The 24,364-nt window shown below is 35.3% G+C and overlaps 1 protein-coding gene across 2 annotated transcripts; it reads left to right on the top strand.

The window, feature by feature from the left end:
* Positions 1 to 8,149: 8,149 nt before the first annotated feature.
* Positions 8,150 to 11,741, top strand: LOC110886608 (putative disease resistance protein RGA4). Of its 2 annotated transcripts, XM_035975953.1 has the most exons (3): positions 8,376 to 8,516; positions 8,653 to 11,131; positions 11,525 to 11,741. In XM_035975953.1, the coding sequence occupies exons 2-3, from the start codon at positions 8,673 to 8,675 to the stop codon at positions 11,547 to 11,549; spliced, it is 2,484 nt and encodes an 827-aa protein (XP_035831846.1). In that variant the 5' UTR covers positions 8,376 to 8,516; positions 8,653 to 8,672; the 3' UTR covers positions 11,550 to 11,741. The 2 variants fall into 2 exon arrangements, with proteins under 2 accessions (XP_021990114.1, XP_035831846.1); XM_022134422.2 differs by having other exon boundaries at positions 8,150 to 11,131; positions 11,525 to 11,735.
* Positions 11,742 to 24,364: the final 12,623 nt, after the last annotated feature.

The raw sequence follows: 24,364 nt of genomic DNA, 5'->3' as shown, positions 1-24,364 counted from the left end.
CTTAAGCTGGATCGCATCGCTTTCTGTTTTCACACAAGCCATTTCTTTTTGCATAATCTCCAGGCGAGATATATACAAATTAATATCAGTTTGTTTTCTTGAAACCATTTTTGTCAGTTCAGTTTTATCTTTCTTTAAGGTCTCAATTACTGACTTAAATTCTTTTTCATGGTTTTCATAAAACATGTTGGCTTCTGTGCATTTTGAGAGATCCACAGTCAACTTCTGATTGTGGATGAATGTCACATCATATTTCTCTTGCAAAGCCTCATGCTTGCTTTGCAAGTCACACCACTCAGCACTCAAGGAACTATGTTTGTCTTGCAAGTCAAACAAACTAGCTTGTAAAGCATCATGTTTGGCTTGCAACTCAGACATGTTTCCTTCTAAGTCGGCACACCTGGCACGCAAACTATCACATTCATCACAGTTAATAGCAGTGGGTTCATCGACACATACCTGGCTTGATGAACCGTCGACATTAGCCATAAAGGCTGAATGGAGAGAAGACGAAGTATAAGCAGCTTGATCCACCAGAATAGATCTTCTTTGAGTTTCTGCTGCAGCTTCCTCCAAAAGTTCATCAAAGTCAGCATCATCCGAAACATTAGATGTCTCACCCACATGATCATCACCAGAATTGGATGATTCTTCATCGACACTCCTGCTGTACCCAGAAGAGTCTTCATCTTCAGACGATTCACCACCACTGGCAGAAGATTCTCCACCACTGGTGTGAACTAGCTTCTTCACAATCTGAGCAAAACATGCTGTTCCATCGGGAGCATCACCACCCAACTGGATTGACCAGTCACAACCTTCATCCACCTGAACTGCAAGTGCCCGATTGGTTTGGTTGTTGACAGGCACCAATGTACGCTCATTGTTTCTGTTCTGCTGGTTGCCTTGGTTTCTGAAGGGGTTTTGATTCCCGTGTTGAGCTGGCTTTGTGCACTCCCTTTTAAAGTGACCCCGTTCACCACAGTTGAAGCACTTAACAGCTTGTTTATCGAACCCGTACTTGGTGTCTCTCTTACTTTCCAAGCTGGTTCTTCCAGTACTCTCCATCCAATCCTTTGCCCTTCTCACAGCACTCGCAAAGGCCCACTTGATATCCATCAAGTCCATCTCTTCTTTATCAATCTGCCTGTAGTCTTCTTGTGTCAGATTAATATTGCCAATCTGACCTTCTATCAACCCACAGTACGCGCTCACTACAGTGTTGAGTAGCTCCATGTGTTCCTTAGCTATTTCTACACTGACTTTAGAAAAGCTTGAAGTGTCGAGCTGTACAGTACTTGGCTTTGATTGTTGACCTGCAGATGATGTTCCTCCATAACATGCACGTTGTGTTTGAGCAGGAGGAGGAGGAGGAGGTGACTGTATTGGATTTCCATACATGTCTGTGGTAGGAGGTGGCTTTACAGGAACTTGCACCGGATTACCATACATATCCGTGCTTGTGACAAATGCCGTTTGTAAAGGAGCATGTGGACCTGTTCTTGCAGACGAAGTATTGGAAGTTCCACAATACATTTCAGGATTTTGTGGCAATGGAACTCTCTTCGCCTTTAATGTTTCCTCCTGATCCTTGTTTTCCAGAAGCTGCACGAAGTCGTTGATATTTGTAGTTTTCAACACTCCGTTATACTTCAGGATTTCCAAGAAACTACTCCATTGGGGAGGCAAGGCATCAGCAAACTTTTTCACCACTTCTGCTTGAGTTGTCGTCACACCAAAATTATTCAGCTCAGTAAGCAAATGATAAAACCGACTTGTCATGTCTCCCAAAGACTCCTTATCTAAACATGTGAAACAGTCGAATTCTTTCTTGAGCAGATCATGACGCAATTGACGTGTTGCTTCATTCCCTACTCCTCTGGTTTTCAAACCGTCCCACAGCTTCTTTGTAGTCTTGAAGCTGACAAACTGATGATAGATGTCTTTGCTTAACGCCTGAGTGAGAATGGCGTAGGCTTTCTTTTCCAGATCATATATTTTCTTTTGATCTTCTGGAAGATCGGCAAAACTAGCAGTTGTTGAAGCGGCGACTTCGATAGCTTGATCAAAATCTGTGGTGAAACGTATCCACAGCTCTGTATTCTGGCCCAGAACATATGTACGGAATCTGTCAGCCCAACCCGGATACTCATTTAAATGCATCAGCTTCGGAGGTCGATTCAAACTTCCTGTTTCACTTTCGCTCAGTAAGATACTTTGGATACTAGGAGTTTGATTCGAGACTAACGCCCACTGATTTCCCTGAGAAGATGTCGATACCGGAGACTCGGCCCATGAAGGCGATAGACTTGTAGACGTGTATTTTCCACTGTCTGGCGCCGGTGTACCCCACCATGAGGGAGTGACACCAGAACTGGTATATTTTCCACTGTCTGGGGCAGGATTCCACCAACTCGGATTCATGATTGATAAGCAAAATAAATGCTAAGTGAATAATCCGAAAGATAACACAGCCGAAGGATCCTGTTCCGAAAGATCTGAAATCACAGAAACTTGTTAACAATAAACTGACCACAATCGAAAGATCAACTCTTGTTCGAAGGATCAACAGTACTCGAAAGACTACTGTTGAATCTCGAACAATGATTTCGAAAGATTCAAGAACTCGAAGGATTCCCCTTTGAAAGATCCTTATCTTTCGAGTTAAATCCTTATCTTTCGGACACTTGTCTTTCGAATAGATTCCTTTGGTCGAAAGATATGTTTCAGACTTCGAAGGATGGGTCGAAGGATGATGATCTTTCGAGCCTTCCTTGATCGAAAGATGGTCTTTCGATGTCGAAAGATATCTTTCGAGAGATTCTGACACACTGACGCTGATGTGACAGGTTGGTGAAAAGGTGATGGGTTGGTAAGTCAACTTTCGGCAAGACGGTATGTACAGGTTGTACTTTCCCACCAACTTTGAAAAGGTTGCCCAAAAAGGATAACCTTATCCTAAAACCAGTCACCGGAACTTTAACCGGAATATTCGCCGGAAAAACACCAAATCACTTAAACAAGTTTTAAGTTACCCAACCCACTTATGAACACTCCCGGTAAGTTTAAAACACGTTTTCCAGTTTAAAAGTGTAGAAAAAAATAACCAACAAAAATGGGTGTTAAACCAAGTGTTCAAACACACACCAAGAACTTGAATAACCCGGTTTTAAACAAGGTAAAGAGCCAAGCTCTGATACCACTTGTAGGTCCCTTTTGTCGGAGGATGACGAACCTCAAACCTTGTTATACTAACCCACTAGCGAGTGCGGAATCCAAGCTAGCAAGCAAACCGAGATTAAGCAAGTATAAACACAACACACAAGGGTTCACCGATTAACACCAATGTATTAATGCAAATGAAGGTTTCGGTTACAAGCACAATGTTTACAAATCTAACATGTAAACTCTCAAAGTGTGTGTGTGAGTTTCCGGACAGAATGCTCTCAGCCTATCTCTCGGATGTGTGTGTATTCTCTCTAACAAGTCTGTCTGAAACTCAACACACTGCATGGGTATTTATACCCAGCCCATGATGTCTGGTCCGAAGGATCCGATAGATGGTCCGAAGGATCATCTATCGAAGACAAAGTATTCGAAGGATCAGCAGGGACCTCGAAAGGTCACCTTTCGAGGTCTATCATTCGAAGCCTATCTTTCGATGCCATCGAAGGATCTACAATATCCTTCGATGAGCTATCCTTCGACACAGAACATCCTTCAACATTTACAAACTGTTGTCCAAGTCAAACCGGAGGATGGTTGACTTGGTCAACTTACAACACTAATCAGGACATCGTTTACATCGTGACCGAATACAGACAAAGTACAGACACAAGTGCACCAACAAACATCAAAGTCTCAAAGATTCAATCACTCAAAAATCAAAGTTTCAAAGTTCCATTAAGTTGTAAATCAGTAACTCTAAACATCAAAGATTCAAGGTTTTCGTCTAATTGACTAATTCTAAATCGAAAAATCATACCCAAAAGCTAAAACAATGAATGATGATCCTGTTGATGATGAAACTGAAACGTCGCAGGTACAATGCTATAATACTAAACCTACACATATCTGTCGGGCCCTTAAAAACTTTGTGCCTTGGGCCGCCCAGGTTGGCCGGCCCAAATAGCCGGGTCTGGATGGTACAATGCTGGAGAAGTGAGGGGAAACAAGATATATATAAAGCTTATCTCTCCTGCTACAAATCCCATACTCACCAACCTTGATATTTCCACTCAAAAAAGTTAGTCAGTTTTATAAAATATTAAACCATAAAAACCAATAAATGATTTTGTTCATGAGTATGTGTTTTGTTACATGTCCTTGATGAAGAGAAGGCGGTAAGACCCATGATGTTGCAAAACATATCTGACACGAGTGGTGCTGCAATATGTCCCGTGATTAACAAAAAAATTACACATGAGCTGAAACCAAAATAACCGACCCATTTGATTATCCGATTGTTCAAATTTTATTTTTTTAATAACCGAAAAATTCTGTTTGGTTTCATTTTTATATAGTAAACCAAACCGTCCTGTTATAATTTTATGTAGATTTATGTAAATTTTACATGAGACATAATTAACATGTTTTATATGGTGAAAATAAGATAATAAAAAAAGTAATCACCAACCAGTTCGAACAAAGAGAAATGATGCATATGACCCAAATATCACCGTGTACCCAAGCTGAAAACCTGACAAATATTACAAAATATATTTTACGAGTCAGCAATCAACGAATGATGTTTTCAACTTTTCATGGTCAATATAATTAAAACTTCTAATATTATGCATCTGAAAAGCAAGCAGTGGCAATTTCGACCCATTTACGTTTGAATGGGTCCATCTGTGTAATGTTTCTATCTCTAACGGGTCAAACGAGTAAAACTAAAAAATAGCTAAAAAGGGTCAAATGGGTCAAACATACCTACAACCATGGAGGCTTTCAGCAAGCTGGAATTTTGTTGCATGTAGAACTCCAATAAGTGGTTCAAGTGAGCTGTAAATATAAAGTTTACCAAATAATGAAAATTTACTTATAACTAAACAAATATAGAAAATTCATCAAAGAAACAGAAATGTTATCTCATAACTGAAAGAGAAAAAAAAAAGTTAAGTAAAAAAAAGAAAATTTAACCTTTATTAAAGATTAATATTACAAGATCCTTTACAAGCGTTATGTTTTTAAAATATTGGAAATAAGTGGAACTCACCTAGGCTAAAAAGAACAGGGGAGAGAAGTATTACTGTATACAGTTTAAATCCTCCACATAAAAGTAACGATATCATACAAAACAGAAATTCTAGAATCAAGAACATATTTTTTTGCAGGATTTTGCATAATTTATTATGTCACACAACGTAATTTATTTGCAATACTGAATCATGGTGGCCCAGATTCGAACAACCACACTCGCATCTCACACGATCGGAATTTTTGTGATCAAAACAAGGGTCACGGCCTTTTCCGCTATTCAATAAATTTGTACAAAAATTACATTGAACCTTACAATGTACTTATATCAAAAGCCTCCTAACTTCTTTGACTCAAATACTTATTACCTACAAACTATAACAACTAGACAAACATACAATCTAACAAACCGTTGCTTCAGATCCAATGACTGGAACCGATAAGCTTCGATTAAGAAACTTCAATATTCTCAAATTCTTGAGAACAGTTAGGAAACGTTGGAGATGAATTCGATGTAGAATTTGTTGAATCATCACTTGTGATAGCCATGAATAATAGAATAGCAGATTTGCAGATGAGAAAACAGTTCGAAAAGGCGGAAACAAAAGGGAAGATTAACGGAGGTGGTTAACCGGACAACAGCAGTTTCCGCTCAACAGGAAAAGGTAATCTGGCTGGAAAACAGAGCTATTTCAACAGCGTTTTAGTGGCGGCTTTCCGAAAAAGAAAAGCTTTACTGTCACTAATTAAAGATTGAAGATTATTGCAAAGAGCCACATAGTGGATGGAAGAACAAAGTTATAAAACAAATAGCTTCAAGCAAGTAGATATTTAAATATTTTTCCAAGTTCGTAAATATGGTACAGATTTATGAACCAGGCAGCCCTTGTATACTCTTGCATACCCCATTAGCCATCCCAGCTCTAGCCCTGGACCGTCATCTCGGACCACAGTTCGAAATCCCAGCTGGGACTATGATAGTCTTCGTTATGATCTCGACTTCTATCTCCCTAGCTCTAATGAAGAAAACTGTCTTGAATCCGGTTGGAGGATACAGCCTCTGTAGCCACCTGAGATCATTAACCATGTCTGAATCAGAAAATGAAAACAACATTTGACACATATATAAAAGATTAACTTCGAGGCTTTTAAGGTTTACATTTGGTGATAGGTGATAAGGAGCGGCATAGTCTCTAAGATAACCGATAACCGACCCATTTAACGTCCCATGCCAAATCCCCTGACATTTTCGTTTTTTAACTCCTGAACAGTTTGTACAGTTGTCCATCTTTTACTAAAATCAACTTTGACTATAATCAATTTTGACCACCGTTGACCAGCACCCAATCTTTAGCCATCTGAGCATAATTGACTGATTTTTGACAATTTTGACTATATGTCAAGCATTGACTTTTTATACCTTTGACTTTCCATAGGACTGCGTTGAGATCTCCCCTTCATTTGACTTACACTTGTAGATTATCAATTGCATATCATCATCTTCATTTGTTGCATCTAGTACTCCAACAAATGGTTCAATGAGCTGTAAATACAGTTAAATAAAAAATAACAAAAATTTACATATAACTAAACAAATATAGAAAGTTTATCACTTATCAGAGAAATGGAAGTGTTATCTCATAAGTCGCAACTGAAAGAGGAAAAAAAAGTTTTTTTTTTTTTCTAAATAACCTTTTATATAACACATTATAATTATAAGATCCATTACATGAGTTGAGTTTTTAAAATACCGAAAAAAATGTAGGACTCACTGTATACAGTTTGAATCCTCCACATACAAGTAACGATAGTGGATTAAAAGATACAAATCTTGTTAGTGACAAATACTTTTTTCATAATAAATTTACGTAATAAACCATTGAACTTCCAAAACAGAATTTTATAGATAAAACTTAAATTATAAACTGACCACAATATACATTCACAAAACAGACAGCTGACAGTATCAAGTTGATGAGGTTTGAAGGCCACTCTTTACACCATGTAATGATATATCTATGTTAATTTTGTATTTATTTATTTTTTTTGTTTTTTTATGTTATCAATACTTGTAAAAGAATAAAAAAAATTAACGAGCCAGCTCATTTGGGCTTGAGTGGCTTGAACATTTTACGAGCCGACCTCGAGCTCGACTTTTCTTTTTGATAAAATAAATGAGTCGAGCCGAGATGGCACGTCGTTTATGTTCAAGCTCGGGACCGACTATAGCCGAGATGGCTCGAGCCCAGCTTGGCTTGGCTTGGCTAGGATCGACTATAGCCCTAAGCCAGACTGGAATAGTCAAAACCCGAATCACCCTGGCATATTTATATTTGTCTTTTATAGTGAAGTTTGGATGAGTTGTACTTGCGTTCGAGATCGAAATGAGGTATTTGTTTGGATGAGTTATACTTGTGTTCAAGACTGATATGCATGTTATTTCCTACATGAACTATACTGTATATATCATACGTAAATCTAATGTTAGCGAAGCGCGCGTAGATTTACTGATTCTAACCAATGTGTAAAAGTTAACTCAAAAAAACAAGGTTAAAAAGGTATTAGTTAATAACCACAAATTGATATAATAGTTTCTTTATGCGTATACACAACTTCAATTAATAAGAAAAAGATGAAAATATGATAGGCAGCAGCAAAATTCGAAAAAGAATTGTCTTGCAACTATATATAGGGGTCGGCATCTCTTTTTCAAAAGCTATCCATTATATCCTTTGTTTGATGGATACTCATCCGTTCCTTGCTGTAATATGCATATTCTTTGTTTGATTGATACTCATCCTTTCCTTGCTGTAATATGCATATTCTTTGTTTGATTGATACTCATCCTTTCCTTGCAATAATTATATGCTTTACGTACAGTTGTTGTATTGCCTTTACTTTTTCTTCACATTCTTGCTTTGGTTTTCAAGCTTTCACTGCTTGGATCACCATCGATCTTTCTCTGATTCTAACATTTTGAGATAGTAATCATGGGAGATGCAGCTGTTTCAGCTCTTGTGAGGGATGTGATAGGGAGACTGACTTCTGAACTTATCAAAGAGTTTGCTCTGCTTTGGGGGTTCAAGGGTGATATTATGCGTCTCAAGGAAGATTTCGAGCAGATCCAAGCTGTTCTTGAAGATGCAGAAGAGAAACACATCAAGGAAAAGGCTGTAGAGTTATGGCTTCAGCGTCTTAGATCTGCATCGTTCAAGGTTGAAAATGTGCTGGACGATATCTCAACTGAAGCTTTGCTACGAAGTCTACACAAAGAGATAGACATCGAAAGAGGAATCAAAATAGGCATCAAATACAAGGTACGAGCCTCATTCTCCAAATTTAAGTTTCGTGTCAGGGCTGCTCACAAAGTTAAAGCCATAAGAACAAAACTGGATGACATAGCATCCAGGAGATTTGAGTTAAACTTGATCTCTAGTGACACAAGTCATGAAGATGTGGGAGTTGAAGGTGAGATGCCTAATAGGGAAACGAGCTCGCTTATACTTGATTCTTCAAAAATTTTAGGAAGAGATGACGAGGTGGAGATGGTTATAAGAACGGTATGCAACAAAGATATAGGAAAATATGACAATGGTGATATTCGGGTGTATGGTATTTGGGGTATGGGAGGTCTAGGAAAGACTACTCTAGCTCAATTAGTCTATAACCATAAGAGAGTTGATCAATATTTCGACTTAAAATGTTGGGTGTATGTCTCTGAAAACTTCCAAGTTAATGAGATAATGAAAAAAATCATCGAGTCCGTAGATAAATCTGGGTGTACGCTTACACAGCTCGATACGTTGCAAGCTTCCCTCCAAAACAAGTTAATGGGAAGAAAATTCTTAATTGTACTAGATGATGTTTGGGCTGAAGAGAACGAAGAGGGAAAATGGAAAACATTAAGTGGAACATTAAGTTGTGGGGAAGAAGGAAGTATTGTTGTGATGACAACACGGTCAGAGAGAACTTGTCGAATGATGGCTAAGGTTGGTGAGTTACAACATGAACTGGGATGTTTATCAGAAGAGGACTCGTGGTTATTATTCAAGAAGCATGCATTTGCACAAGGAAGAGTGGGGGATGACGAACGTAAGCTAGAGCCTATTGGAAGGGAAATAGTTGTGAAATGTAAGGGGCTGCCTTTGGCGGTGAAGACTTTGGGCAGCTTAATGTGGTCAAAAAGTAGTAGCAAAGACTGGCAACGTGTGAAAGACAGTAACATATGGAACTTACAAGAAAATAATGTCTTGCCTGCTTTAAAGTTAAGTTATGATAACTTGGTTCCACATTTAAAGAGATGTTTTTCTTATTTTTGTTTGTTTCCTAAAGGCTATGAACTAAAAAAAGATGAACTGATCTTGTTGTGGGTAGCAAACGGTTTCATTCCGCCCAGAGAAGAAACAGACAACTTGTATGTGATTGGAGAAGAAAGTTTTAATTGTTTGGTTTGGAAATCCCTCTTCCAGGTGGATGATTATGGCAGATGTAAAATGCATGATCTAGTGCATGACATGGCACGGCATGTAATGAAACATGATTGTTTAGTTATAGAGCCTGCTTGTAACGAGGTTAAAATCCCAGATGAGGTGCTTCATTTGAGCTTGTCATGTCCGGATGAAAAGTTAATTTTATCATCTGAGGATTTAGGAAAGTTAACATCATTAAGGTCAATATTCATGTTCGGGCAGGGGGATGAAGATTGCATTAGTCAACTTTTCAACCACATGTATGTAAGGGTATTACACTTGGCTCTTACCAACTTATGGACATTACCTGAATCAATTTATAAACTCAAACATCTGAGATACTTGAATCTATCAAATTCATGGATAGAAGCTTTACCTGAGTCGATTATGTATCTCCAAAACCTGCAAGTGTTGATTTTATGTCATTGTAGCGAATTGCGTAAATTGCCTGAATCGATTTGCAAGCTCAGATATCTGAAATACTTGACCTTACTAGGCTCGGGAATAGAAGTTTTACCTGACGGCCTAAAAGACATGATTAGCCTTCAACGTTTGGACATCAATGGTTGTGATTCACTCCGACATTTGCCGTTTGGAATCGGGAAACTAACTAGTCTTCGAATGCTTCCACGATTTCCTGTCGGTAAGGAGAGAGGGGCCAAAATAAGTGAATTGGGGGATTTAAATCTTCTTGAGGGGGAGTTGTGCATAGAAGGACTTAAGAATGTTGGAGGTTTAAGTGAGGCCAAGAGTGCCAATCTCATATGCAAAACAAATCTGTCGAGTTTGGTGTTAAACTGGTCGGACAAGGGTACCTATACCTGGGAAGAAATTACACCAGAAATGTTTCCAGAAGAGGTTCTTGAGGGATTAGAGCCAAATCCATCTTTAGAGTTTTTGTCAATCAATAATTACATGGGAAAGACCATTTCTCCAAGTTGGATGGACAATTTAAGGAATTTGGTTGAAATTGTTTTCTCTGGGTGTAAGAACTGTGAGCGTATTCCACCACTTGGGAGACTTCCCTGTCTTAGGGTTATTCAGTTGGCGGATATGCGTTCTTTGAAGTATTTTCACGATGATGATATAAACATGTCAATAGATAACACCGATATGTTTATTTGTTTACAAAGATTAGAGATCTACAGGTGTAGGGAATTAATTTCTTTACCAGATAATCTTCCAAAACTGGAGGATTTAGAATTAGAAAATTGTGACAAATTGATTTCTTTACCGTGTAATCTTCCAAGCATCAGAAAGATGAACATTGAATATTGTCATGGATTACTTTCTCTACCGGATGAGATTCAGAGTTTCAAGGATCTAAACCAACTTGTGATAAGAGGTTGTAAACATCTTGGTAAAAGGTGTAAAAGAAACACGGGTGAAGATTGGCATAAAATTTCTCACATTCCTGATCTAAGTAATGATGTTCCCGATCTAAGTGATGATGAAGATCTATTGTAAGATTTATCTCCTTTATTCTTTTTATTTTCTAACCTTTTAAAAAAAACAATAGTGAAGTTTTCTTATTTAGCAAACAAGAAATTAAAGTATTTGATTTTGCTTGGACGTTGCTTTTGATTTCAGTATTTTCTTTTCTTTTTTTTTTTTGAAATATCGTTACAATGGAAGAAAATGTTAAAAAATACAATGACCTCTGCTCCGTTCCATATAACATTTTGAAAAGATATATAAAAATTATAGAAATATTATTAACCTTAGTTTCATCTGACATGCATACATAACTTCACTACGTTTTTTTTTTCATTATGCGTGCAATTTGTTGGCAAACTAAATTATGTTTGAATTTAGCAAAACAAAGTTCGTGAATCGTGTTTTTTTCTCCAATTTAGTTACAAAACTTGGCGATGGTGGTGATGAAGGTTGAAGAGATTGACGAATGATGGTTAGTGACTTAACTTGGCACTCTATACACAAGGCAACCTTGGTGCATGTACCGAATGTTTTTGTTTACGTTTCTTGCAACATGAACATGTGTCTCGTTTGTTTGTGAACTTTTGTTGTGTTTGTCCATTTGCGTACACAATTTATGTGTTTGTTTATGTTTGTCAACATATTCATTTAAATTTATTACTTATCATTTCAGGATCAAAAATATGGATGATGTGATTTGTTGATCAATACAATGGATTGAAGACGTAGTATCTGTATGCAATTTCGGACGTTAGTATTTTACCTCATTTTTTATCATCTAAAAGTATTTAGACATTAATTTGTATATTGTTGTTTATTTTTAAAATGTTGGATGTTGTTGAATTGTGTTATGAAACGTTATTTAGACTTTAATTTGGAGTTGTCTTTGAATATGATCTCTTTGTTACTTTCTGGGGATATAAGTGTCCAAAAAAAATTCTCCGATCTTAATAACAGTATGTCATTAACATGCGGTGAGGCATTGCGGAGTGCTGACGTGGAGCAGGGTCACGCGGAACACTGCTTGCCACCCTCATTTCGCAAATTCATGGGGAAGATGTGACCCCCATCCCCACGAAGATGGTAAAACATGCCATGTTAACACGGGTATTGAACATGAATGAGACACATATAGTTTAACATGTCAATTTCTTAAAGACTAACACATACATGTTTGCTAAGAGGATCACATGACATGTAACATTGAACACAATTAAATGTGACGAGTTCAATAGCACGAATTACACGACACATTTAATAGGCTTAAATATAAGTGATTCAATAACAGGAATGAGAGGACGTGTTTCATAAATCACTAACCATGGTTAAGAAATAATGAAACACAAGTAACACGATAAATAACATGAACGCGTTACCATATGTTTTAACTATTAATTTCAAACCCTAAAGGTTAATGCTAAATATAACAGTTCTATTGTATTATCTTAACAATGTTTTAACTAACTTTGGCCAAGAAGTGCTTTTGCATCACTCTTCCCTTCAGCATAAGGGAACATGTGACCCGCACCCGTGAGCTCGTGATACTTTATCCATGGAAGTTGTTTGGCTATATACCGTTGCAGTGTCACGGGCACAAGAATATCTTCATCACCCTGCCATATATGAACGGACCCTTCGTTTTCTGTAAACGGGTTCTCAATTTCTGTTGGATCAAATTCCCATGTACCGAATCCAATATTTAAGTCACGGTGGAGAAATTTATATTCTCCTTGTTGTCTTGTTCCTTCATAAACACGAAAAGAGAAACAATAGATTCACATTTTTCAAACAGTAGGTCAAACGGGTCAAACAAAAAAATAACAGAAGTAATAACGTACAGCGCGTAAACATTTTTCTTACTGAAGTAATATAGTTAATGCATTCATATTTGGCGCGTGCACACACAAGTACCCATTTTGATCCGTTACAAAAAAGATAGTAGACATGCCAAACTCAACCCATTAACGTACAAATGGATCAATTGTAATTATTTATTTTATCTCTACCATGTTAAACGGGTCAAAAGTGGCCAATGATGTATTTTTAAAGACTAAGACCTCAAAAATCATCTTTATTTGAGTTAGATAATCAAAAAATATAATTATTATATCTGATACCAAATTTTGTATGAAAATTAATTTTTTGAAGAAAATCTGGTTTGGCGCCCCCTTGGTTACACATAGGGGTATTCATCGAATTGAATAACGAATTTTAAATTACTCAAATCGAATTGTTCGAATAATTTTTTTTCCTGTAATTCAAATTCGATTAAAAGCAGGTCAATTTGATTCGAATTCGTATTCGGATTAAAACTTCAATTCGAAAACAATTCGTCTTCAGTTAAAAATTCGAATCGAATTCGGATAAACTCTTTTTTGATTCAAATTCATTTAAAATATTAAATTTATAGATTAGTTTATACTATAGCCCAAATTTAAGTTATATGTGTATTATATATGATTATAATAAATAAATATGTAAAATTTGAATTCGAACTTGAATTTTGAATCAAATTTAAAATTCGTATTCAATTTGTATTTGATTTACTGGACTCAAATTTGAATTGAATCGAATTCGAATTCTTGATAATCGAATAGTGGCAATAAACCTCTGTTTCTTTCTCTTCGCCTTAACCACACAACACTACCACCACCACCACCGCACTAGCCACCACAACCGCCGCCATCACCAATATCAGCCACCACCCGTACCATCAACGCCACCACCAACCGCCACAATCATAAACCCCCATCATCAACGCCATCACCTTTGACCACTACCCACAGAACCCCTGTTTCTCCTGCTCAACTTCACAGGTTTCTCATCAACACCATCACTATTAGATTGAGAACTCATAGCAGAAACTGAAACCCCCTTATCAGTACAAAACCCCTCTATTTACACAAACACAAAAAGTAGCAGCAGAAATTATCACAGTACAAAACCCCTCTATCCTTCAACCCGACCCATGCCCTAGAGTGAACAAAACCCCCTTATCCTTCAACCCGACCTATGCCCTAGACTGAACAACATTTACAGAGCACCTGGAAGCCAAACGAGGAGATTTTGAGCAGGTGTTACTAGTGGCAAAAGGGTTTCTGCAGGTTTTAGATCTGGTTGCTCCGACGACCGTACACGATGGGAGATCTCTGGCTCACCGGATCTCTGTTCCCTGTGCGCACAGGTATCATCAGCCGGAGATTAAATCGGAATCTGTTACGCAACCAGTGATTATATCTGAATCGGTTACTCAACCGAAAGAAGAACACATGAGATCTGAGTTGATTTCAGAGAAGATACATGATATTTCACTGGCTAGGAGATCGATTGGTAGTGTCGTAAAGGAATTTAATCAGGTGGATGATAAGATGAATGATTCTTCCATTGAAGAGGACGATGATCAGGCTATACGGTATGGGGGTCGGCCCCGGCCCGTCGCGGGTCGGCGACGGTCCAAACACCGTGCCGCCCCCATACGTCGCCGTCCTCTCCGTCCCTTTTCGGACGTTCTCGACGAAGCAAAAAGATGTGGGCCCCCCATATGACCGTTTGAATATTAATAAAAAAAAAAAAAAAACTAACGGCTACTTTTCAAATAAACACCCATTTCAATACCATTTTTATAAATACTCACACCCTTAACCCCTTTTTTCACCACTTTTCACCCAATACCACCCCATCTCTCTCACATTTTATAAACCACTCATCTCTTTTTATAAAAAGTCTTCATATTTTGCATCATTTTTTACCCGCTTCCACACCATTTCTCGCTAAAAAAATATCATGGCTTCACCCGTTTCTTCAATTTCCTCAATTTCATCAATGTCTTCATCGTCTTCGTCCGAGTGGTATTCATCATCTTCGGAAGAGGATGTTATTATGCACAACATGATTATGAACGCGGCTCAAGTGTTCATGTCGGCCGCTGAAGGGTCGTCCCAACCGCTAACCAGACGAGCAAAATATAATCGAGACCAAGAAGGTATTTTAATTTTTTTTGTATGTTTTAAAATGTATGTTTTTTTTATATAGATTTTAAAATGTATGTTTTTTTTATATAGATTTTAAAATGTATGTTTTAATTAATTTCATTTTTGTTTTGTTCTAAATTTATAGCCGGCCACGATAAACTAGTAGCCGATTATTTTGCCGACGAACCCGTGTACCCAGCCGAGATTTTTCGACGTCGTTTCCGCATGAGTCGTCGACTGTTCTTACGTATTGCAGGCGACATGGCCCAGTCTGATCCGTTTTTTACATTGCGAAACGATGCTAGGGGTCAAAGGGGTTTCAGCAATTTACAAAAATGTACGTCGGCCATTCGCCAACTTGCGTACGGTTACGCACCAGATGCATTAGACGAGTACATTAGGATGTCTGAAAGAACCGCACGTCGATGTTTATACAAGTTTTGCCAATGGGTTGTCAAATTGTATAGCAAGCGATACCTGCGGAAACCGAACGTAAACGACGTTCAAAAATTATATCAAGCCCACGAACAGAGACATGGTTTCCCAGGAATGCTCGGGAGCATTGATTGCATGCACTGGCAGTGGCAGAACTGCCCGGTTGCATGGCAAGGTCAGTATACTAGGGGAGATCAGGGACATCCGACTATCATTCTAGAGGCTGTTGCGTCACAGGATCTCTGGATATGGCATGCTTTTTTTGGTCTACCTGGTTCACTCAACGACCTCAACATCATATACCAGTCACAGATTTTTGATGATGTAGTGGCGGGTACAGGTCCAGACACAAGCTTTACGGTTTCAGGTGTGGAGTACAGGCGAGGTTACTACCTAGCCGATGGGATATACCCAACGTACTCGACAATTGTTAAAACTGTCCCGCACCCGACCGACGACAAAAGGAAAAAATTTGCAAAGTTTCAGGAGGGCGCAAGAAAAGATATTGAACGGGCTTTTGGTGTTCTACAAAAAAAATGGCACATCATTTCTATTCCAACACGTTCGCAAACACCAAGGAGGTTACGACACATTATGTACGCTTGTATCATCCTTCATAACATGATCATTGAAGACGAAGGGAGAGCGATATGTGATTACGACGAAAACGCGTCTACTGGAAATTCTGTTCCAGTTAGTGAGCAAGAACAAGATTTGAACGCCTTCGCTCTACGTAACGAGTACACACATCACAACCTACAAGCGGACTTGGTGGAGCATATTTGGAACAACGCTGAAAACGAACCCGCCCACCACATGGAAGACGACGACTAGTAGCTTATTTTAGTATGTTAGGATATTTTTACGTTTTTTTTTTTAACTTTAGGTTTTTAAGTTTATGTTTTTTTTAGTTTATTTTTTTTAAGTTTAATTTTTTTTTTTATGTTTATGTAATGTTTTATAATATTAATTAAAATATTTTATTACTTTATTTGTTAAATGTTTAAAAAAAGATGGAGATTTAAAAAAAAAAATATAAAAGTGGTGGAGGATGATGACTAGGACCATCCTCCCATGCCCCCTAGTTTTGGAGGATGATCCATCCTTGGGAGGACTATGATGTGGCGCCTACGTGGTGGATCATCCTCCAAGGATGGTCCATCACCATACCATGTAGTCTCAGAGAGAAAAAAAATTGAGAGAAAGTTGCAGAGTTTTTGAGAGAGATAGAGATAAAGAGAGAGAGAAAAATCTAAATAAATTAGTTTTTATTATAAATATATTGATATTGTGGTTATCAACGCCTAAAATAGAATAGTCTTATTCTCCAAGTTTCTTTACATTCCATAGTATTTATTGTATGAATACACTATCAATAAAAAACATCTCTTTCTCTCCCATTATCTTTTCTCATCTTCTTGCTATTAGGCTTGTTTATAACACGTTATCAGCACGAAGTACTCCAACCAAAACTTTAATCCTCTTTATGGTTCGTAAGAGGATGCACATCTTATATACCAGAAGTTGCTGGATCATCTCAATATATGTGGCTATTTTGTACGTACCAATACAAGGTAATTATTATGCATCATCTTAAATATTTTTTTTTTTGTTTTGCAAATTGATGTTTTGCGTTAGAAATCATAACAATAAATAAATAAATGATTTAAACTAGATATAAGTTGATTTACATTGAACACGATAATATATAAGTGATGACCAAGCATCTATACTATATAATAAAAGAAACCTGATTTTGGACACATGTCATTCATTGAAGATGTCTACATTTGTAATTTCCTATCTTTTCATACTTAATATTATTATTTACCAAATTGACACTTTTTAGTTAGTTTACCCTTATCTCATATCTTATAATAAGGATTAAACATTAAATATTCGAAGCTATTTATTTATTAATAAAATAAGTTTAGTAAATCTTCTATAATCAATCTTATTTAAAAAATAGTTAATAGTTAAAAAATATTTAATGTAAATCAGGTGGTGAAGCCATTCCACATAAATCAAAGTTGCACCGAATTTCCGGATTTTTTTAGCCATCATATGAACCACCGTACAATTTGAAGATGGACCACAACCAAAAAAAAATATATGCATTTGATGAAACCATTTGAGAGCTTTCTTTAACGTAACGAAAACATACCAAATTCCCAATACATATTTATACTAACATATTGCCATATTGGGGGCAAAAGTGTAAAATAAAAAATAAAAAAATGAAGGTAAAAAATGACCCCAAGGGAAATAATAACGGCTATATTAACATTCAAAACGTTCCAATGGAAAAGTTGATGAAATTAGTGAGTATGATGATGATGATGATTTGCTATATATAATTAGATTTATTCAACCCGTATAATACGTGGGGTTTATAAAGATATAATTTTTTTTATTATTTAGTTTATAAAATTACATTTATCTAACCCGTGTAATATACAAGGTTACAAAATTACATTTATTTAACCCGTGTAATGCACAGTGTTTTTAAAGATATAACTTTTTTTATTATTTAGTATATATAATTAGATTTATTCAACCCGTATAATACACGGGTTTTATTATTTGGTATATAAAATTACATTTATTCAGTACAATACATGAGGTTCTTAGAGATATAATTTTTTTTTAAATTTTAAAAAATACATGGTCTTTGTCTCGATTGCTAAGTGTTATGTGCCTTATGTCCAAAGTTTGATGCAAAACTACTATTGAGTCGGGTATTTAATCTGTGTAATACACATGGTTTTTAAAGATATAACTTTTTTATTATTTGATATATAAAATTACATATATTTAACCCATACAATATACAAGGTTCATAAAGATATAAGTTTTTATTATTTAGTATATAAAATTACATTTATTTAACCCGTGTAATACACGGGGTTCTAACCTAGTATTAGATTATTTAGAATATATTTTTAGGTTGCTCAGAGTTACACTCTAATCACCTTGTAATTTATTGTTATCGATCTTACAAATAAAATTCAAAATAGGGTCATAGATATTTCTTTTAAATTAACAATTGAACGATGTTGAGATTTTAAATAAGCGGCAAATCTTGTTATAACTAAATCTCAGTTGAAATTTGGTCCATGATTTTTTTTGTGTGATTCATGGCTATGGAAATTGATAAAAAATATTATTTTAATACGACACTTTTTATTGATTGATTTTTTTAATATGATACTTCATGATCTATTGTTGATTATAATGATAAATAAAATATTGGTAGAGTAATACATAGAATATGCTTTTGATTTGATACAATTTGTTGATTATGAATATATTTTATTATTCTTTTAATGAATAACTTACTTGTTTAAATATCGTGAGTATATTTAAAAAAAAAGTTTATTTAATGATATAATTATGTTATTTTTGTTTCAAATAAACATTGGATTTAAACCGTGTGGAAATCTCATAAATATTATAATGATAATAAAGTGGTTAAACTTTTCTAAAATATCTTTCTCGAATGTTTAATAAGATAAAAGAAGACATATTTTGGATTACTTTTATTGAGTTATTTTAATTTAATTCTCTTTTCTTATCAAAAGAACTAGGTTATGTTGTTATATGGTGGATTCTTTGATTGGATTAGTGAAAATCATATCATTCTTAGTTAATCTTTTGGGTTTATAAAATATGAATTCAAATCATTCTGTTGCTATTAATTGATTATCATCTTTTACATATGATGTTTTTAGATTAGTGGATGTTATCTTTGTATTTAAACATCATATAAGAGTTAAGATTTGAATATGTTATTCTCCTGGAAAATCGAATGACTTGTTTTAGATATGAATATCCGGAAAAATAATATTTGAGGAATGAATTCGATAAAAGATTTTAAATCTATGATCTTTTGTACGATATAGGATATGCTTATTTCGAAATTAAGAAAACCAAAACTGAATATTGAAAATCACATGTATAGTCTTTAATTTAATTGGTTTTATTACCTTCTATTTGTATGTATCATATATGTGTTGATATTTGAACTTCAATAAAATATATTGCATTATATATGAATACATGAAACATTCCAGTGATGATAAATTATTGCTATAAATTAGTAGTTAAAAATCATATGTTGATTTTCATATCTTTACATATTATATGCTGATTTTCTTATCTTTATAAATATTTGTTTGGTTCTATAACTGTAATATACGATTCAAGATGAATGATTTCAGGGTTCTTTCGTCATATAATTTTGTTCGTTATGGAACAAACAATATTTTGAAAGTTACGTACTTGCTATTGATAATAGAGAGAATGATGTATAATGGTTTTTATTGAAAGATTATCACTATTGCAGTTATATTCTTTATAATATTTATATCGATCTTATTGGATAAGAAAATTTAAAGGCCAAAGTTAAATGTTTTATTAGCACTCGCATGAAAAGTATAATATGTTTAGATATGACACCTGAGTGTCATATCCTCTAAATCTCAGTATCTAGTCATAAAGGGTCATAAGATGTATGACTGATAAATCTCACATAACTTGGTCATGTATCTACTTCTTAATCTATATGTGAAGAGAAGATTATTTACAGGGGAAAACTAGATGAAGATTTTTCATTACTCACACGTGATATATGTTCCTGAAATAGCAAATACCATTACAACAGTATGAAAAGTTTGAAATGATTTTATATTTGTGTGATCGCATAAAGAATGAAAAGCTATGTAGTTTCTTTTGATTCTACTCCATCCCTAAAGTGAATGTGATCATATATTGGTCATTGAAGGTAGTGATCATGGACATAATTAAAAAAGTTGTAATGATTAGATCGACCATTTAGAATTGTAATGATGGTCATGTTAATAACAAGATGGACCACCAAAAATGGAAAACTAGAGTGATTATAGAACATGATGGTTTGAACTTTGAAGTTATAATACATTCTCTCGTATCTTATGTTTTGTATTACATATGTGCAAGTAATACATATATGGTCATAAACCACAAGTTTATGGATCATTTAGTTCGTTGGCATGACCGGTTAGACCACACCGAGTCATTAATGATGTGAAATCTATTGAAGAACCTGAAGATTCTTCCTGATAAGTGCATGCAATGTTTGCTCTCAAGTGAAGTTGATTACCAACTAAGTTAGGGTGTGAATCCCTAACATTCCAAAAATGATTAAAGGATATGAATATGCCAAAATGATACCATTTAGTGTTTTAAATCGATGCATCGTCTAATTGGTTATCAAATCCACAACCTGAAGTTTGTGTGATTATGGCTTAGTTAATGTGAAGTCAAACATATTATTCTAGATTGGCATATTTATTTTGGTTTTGACGGTGAATTTGATTCCCAAGTTATATTGATGATAATTGGAATACGTGTTTCTATTGAAGGATCATCGAATATATGATTGGTTGCAAAACAAATGATAATGAGAGTAGAAGTTCATGTGTTATGAACATGTTCTTTCACATGAAACATTAATTCACATCAAGCCAACAAGTTATAATACTTTCTCCCCATATAGTTGGTTTTTGGTCAGGAACCAAAAATATCCCATTAAAGAATTTAGTTGTGCGATATATATTGAAATTGATCCACCACGACGCACAAAGATAAGACTTGGAATGTGGATGAGAATATATGTTGACGAATAGATGCTTTAACAAGAGATTTATTTATTGGTCAATTATTTGATATCTATCTCAATGGATTAACATTCTCAACATCAGGGGGAGAAATAAAAGGCAGTTAGAAATAGAAATGAGTTAGAATGAATTGTCATTCATCCTTGTACTATACAATGTGAACCTGAAGTTCAAAGGATAATTCATTCACAAAGATTAGAGAATCTATTACCAGACACATTCACTGACCTTAAAAAGGTGATTATGTCACACATACCAACTGCTAATGCTCTAATTAAGATGAGTGTCCTAGAAGGACAACCACATGTTTGTAATGAGTCTATTGCACGTCTGAAGCGTGGTAGACTAGTCGATTCCAATAATAAAATTCCTCGAAAGTTGGAGCAACTAATTAAGATGGTCAAGTCGGGGTTATATTAAAATGGTCTCCTGAAGAGACGGTAGACATGATGGTTCAAGAAGAACCTCAGGTACCTGAAACTAAAGAGATACCGATAAGTTGTATCATGTCTAAGATATGTATGGAATCGAAATAAAATCGACGTCGTTATACTTTTGTATATAATATAGCGCTTGAAATGATGAAATGACGAGGATCAAAAATTAAGATCTGCCTATGAATGAAAATACATAAATGATTGGCCAAAATGGAAAGACGCAAAGTATGGCAGATTTAAATTCTCTAATGAAATGGAAAGTTTTCAGACCAACAGTCCATACAACTGAATTTGTAAAGTATGTTGGATATTAATGGGGCTTTTATCATGTGAAAATCAAATTAAATGAGATAAGGCAAATATGGTGCACAAGGATTTTTGCAAAAACCCATGATTGATTATAATGAGACACATTCTCTAGTGGTGGATGTAATGACTTTCCAATATTTTATTAGTCTGGTAATATAAAGAGAGAATTGATATGCGTCTTATGAATGTCATGTATCAATTGATACTAAAAGTTTACATGAAAGTCCCTCAAGGATTTGCATTATCAAAAATCATGTAAAATGAGTTCTCGACAACGAAATGGTCGTTGTATACAAATTCATATTTGAATACGTTGAATATAATTGGAACTCCTGATGAGTATCGTAAAGCATTTAAGTGCTTATAAGGTTAGTTGAAACATCTTAAGGATGTAACTCTTGTGCACCAATAACTATACATAAAAACGTGTGCCTGGTTATTATGGAATCTTAATGTACAATGTATAAGCATGGTACAATATGGATTAAATATTCATGACATCCTTGCATATGATATAGAAATCAATAAGGAGGTATATGTAATAGAACTCCTAAAGAGTGAATGCACATACATTGTTTTTCAAAGTTGAAAGAAGTATGTATATGATTGCAAATGCCTGAAGCATTGATTTCAAGTCCTCAAGAATGTATCTTTATAAAGTTAAAGATAGTATGAACTAAAATAGTCAAGTTGAGTGTTGTACAACTCATGATATATTCTGATAAAGAGCAATATAAGTTTGATAATATTGTTTATCTATATCAAATGTTCTTTTTTAAAAGTTCACTATAATCGCAATTTACAGTGATGATGTCTGAGCATCATCAAGATAAACTGGCGAGCTTTTGAAGGGGGATTTTTTTAATAACCCTAGCACAGTCTAATTATACTCGACTTGCAGTTCGAGTATATTTGTAATCATACTTGTTATAAGAAATGCATATTATCATCTCCTACCGAAGTAGAGATTCTCATTCTAGAAATACCATCGTTAAATGCATATGTGCATTAATATGCTTTGCTAGCTATGTATGGTTATAACATCTTTCACTTGAGCTTATTGTCATGATATAACCTTTGTCAAGCGAAGAGACATTGGAATAAGTTCAAAGAAATATTTCAAGTATAAACGATATTTGATTATATTTTACTAACCGATGAAAGTTAGTTCTATTAGTCTTGTAGATATAAAGAATGTAACACAAATAGTCTTGGATCTTATGGTATTTGTTCGCAAGAGGAAGCACTAGAAGTATCACTAGAAGATTTTACAACATTACTCAAGATAAAGGATTGCACTTCAAGGCATCAAACGACAAATCATTCTACAAAAGTTTTGAGCAACTTTCGAGGATGATGGACACACTTTACTTAAAGGATACATATTATAATGAGGGGGAGATTTATTTAAGTTGCACTCTTTTTCCCTTAACTAAGTTTTATCCCAATGGGTTTTCTTAGTAAGGTTTTTAATGAGGCAACCTACCCGATCCAGACGTATCAGGGGGAGACAATACGCACTGCACTCTTTTTCCCTTAGCTGAGGTTTTGTCCCACTGGGTTTTCCTAGCAAGGTTTTTAACGAGGCAGCATCTCCAAGCGTATAAAGTTGATAACCAAGGGGGAGTATTATAAATATATTGATATTGTGGTTATCAACGCCTAAAATAGAATAGTCTTATTCTCCAAGTTTCTTTACCCTATATATATTCCATAGTATTTATTGTATGAATACACTATCAATAAAAAAACATCTCTTTCTCTCCCATTATCTTTTCTCATCTTCTTGCTATTAGGCTTGTTTATAACAGTTTTTTTTTATTTTTTAATTTTAGGGGTAATTTGGTCATTTAGCAAAACTTAACAACAGAATTCTAACTGTGTTAAAAATTTGGACTCAAATGGTTAAGAAAAATGGTTATAGGGACTTAGGGCGTTAAACATTTTGAATTTGGACTCAAGTGGTTAAAACCACTAAAACACGGGGATTCAAAAAGTAATTTACCCTAAACTTAATTAGTGTTATATGTTATGTATTATTATGTTAATTAACTTAGGATTATATGTATGTATTACAATATAAGCGGAGAGACATGTAGGTTGGTTAAACACCGTTTCACATGACGGTTGTTCCCGCCATACTTAACTGCCACTTAACCGTCTTCTATTATGTATAAATAATGGTTGCCGGCAATCTTTGCCGACCACCAAGATATTCAATTTAATATCCATTTACAAGAGTTCGTTGTATACTCTCTGTACAAACACGTACAGAGTCATAAACGGGAATACGACAACGATGATGATAACGGCTTCCGCTAACAGTTCTACCCTTAAAGACTTGTTTGGCTAACACCATGAGGTGTGGTTTTCTTAGTCCCTTTGAGGACTACCCGTCACGTTACGTAGGCGCAACATCACCATGGGTAGGATCATCCCTTTGAGGACTA

This window comes from Helianthus annuus, chromosome 1, assembly GCF_002127325.2.
Source record: "Helianthus annuus cultivar XRQ/B chromosome 1, HanXRQr2.0-SUNRISE, whole genome shotgun sequence".
Lineage (NCBI taxonomy): Eukaryota > Viridiplantae > Streptophyta > Magnoliopsida > Asterales > Asteraceae > Helianthus > Helianthus annuus.
Note: the sequence above shows the minus strand (reverse complement) of the source record. Positions and strands in the feature narration are given on the sequence as shown.

Bases quoted from the DNA above. Each gene is read 5' to 3' on its own strand.
- LOC110886608 (XM_022134422.2), top strand. From the start codon at position 8,190: ATGGGAGATGCAGCTGTTTCAGCTCTTGTGAGGGATGTGATAGGGAGA. The intron at 11,132-11,524 runs GTAAGATTTATC...TCTCCAATTTAG, and splicing joins AGTGATGATGAAGATCTATT to TTACAAAACTTGGCGATGGT.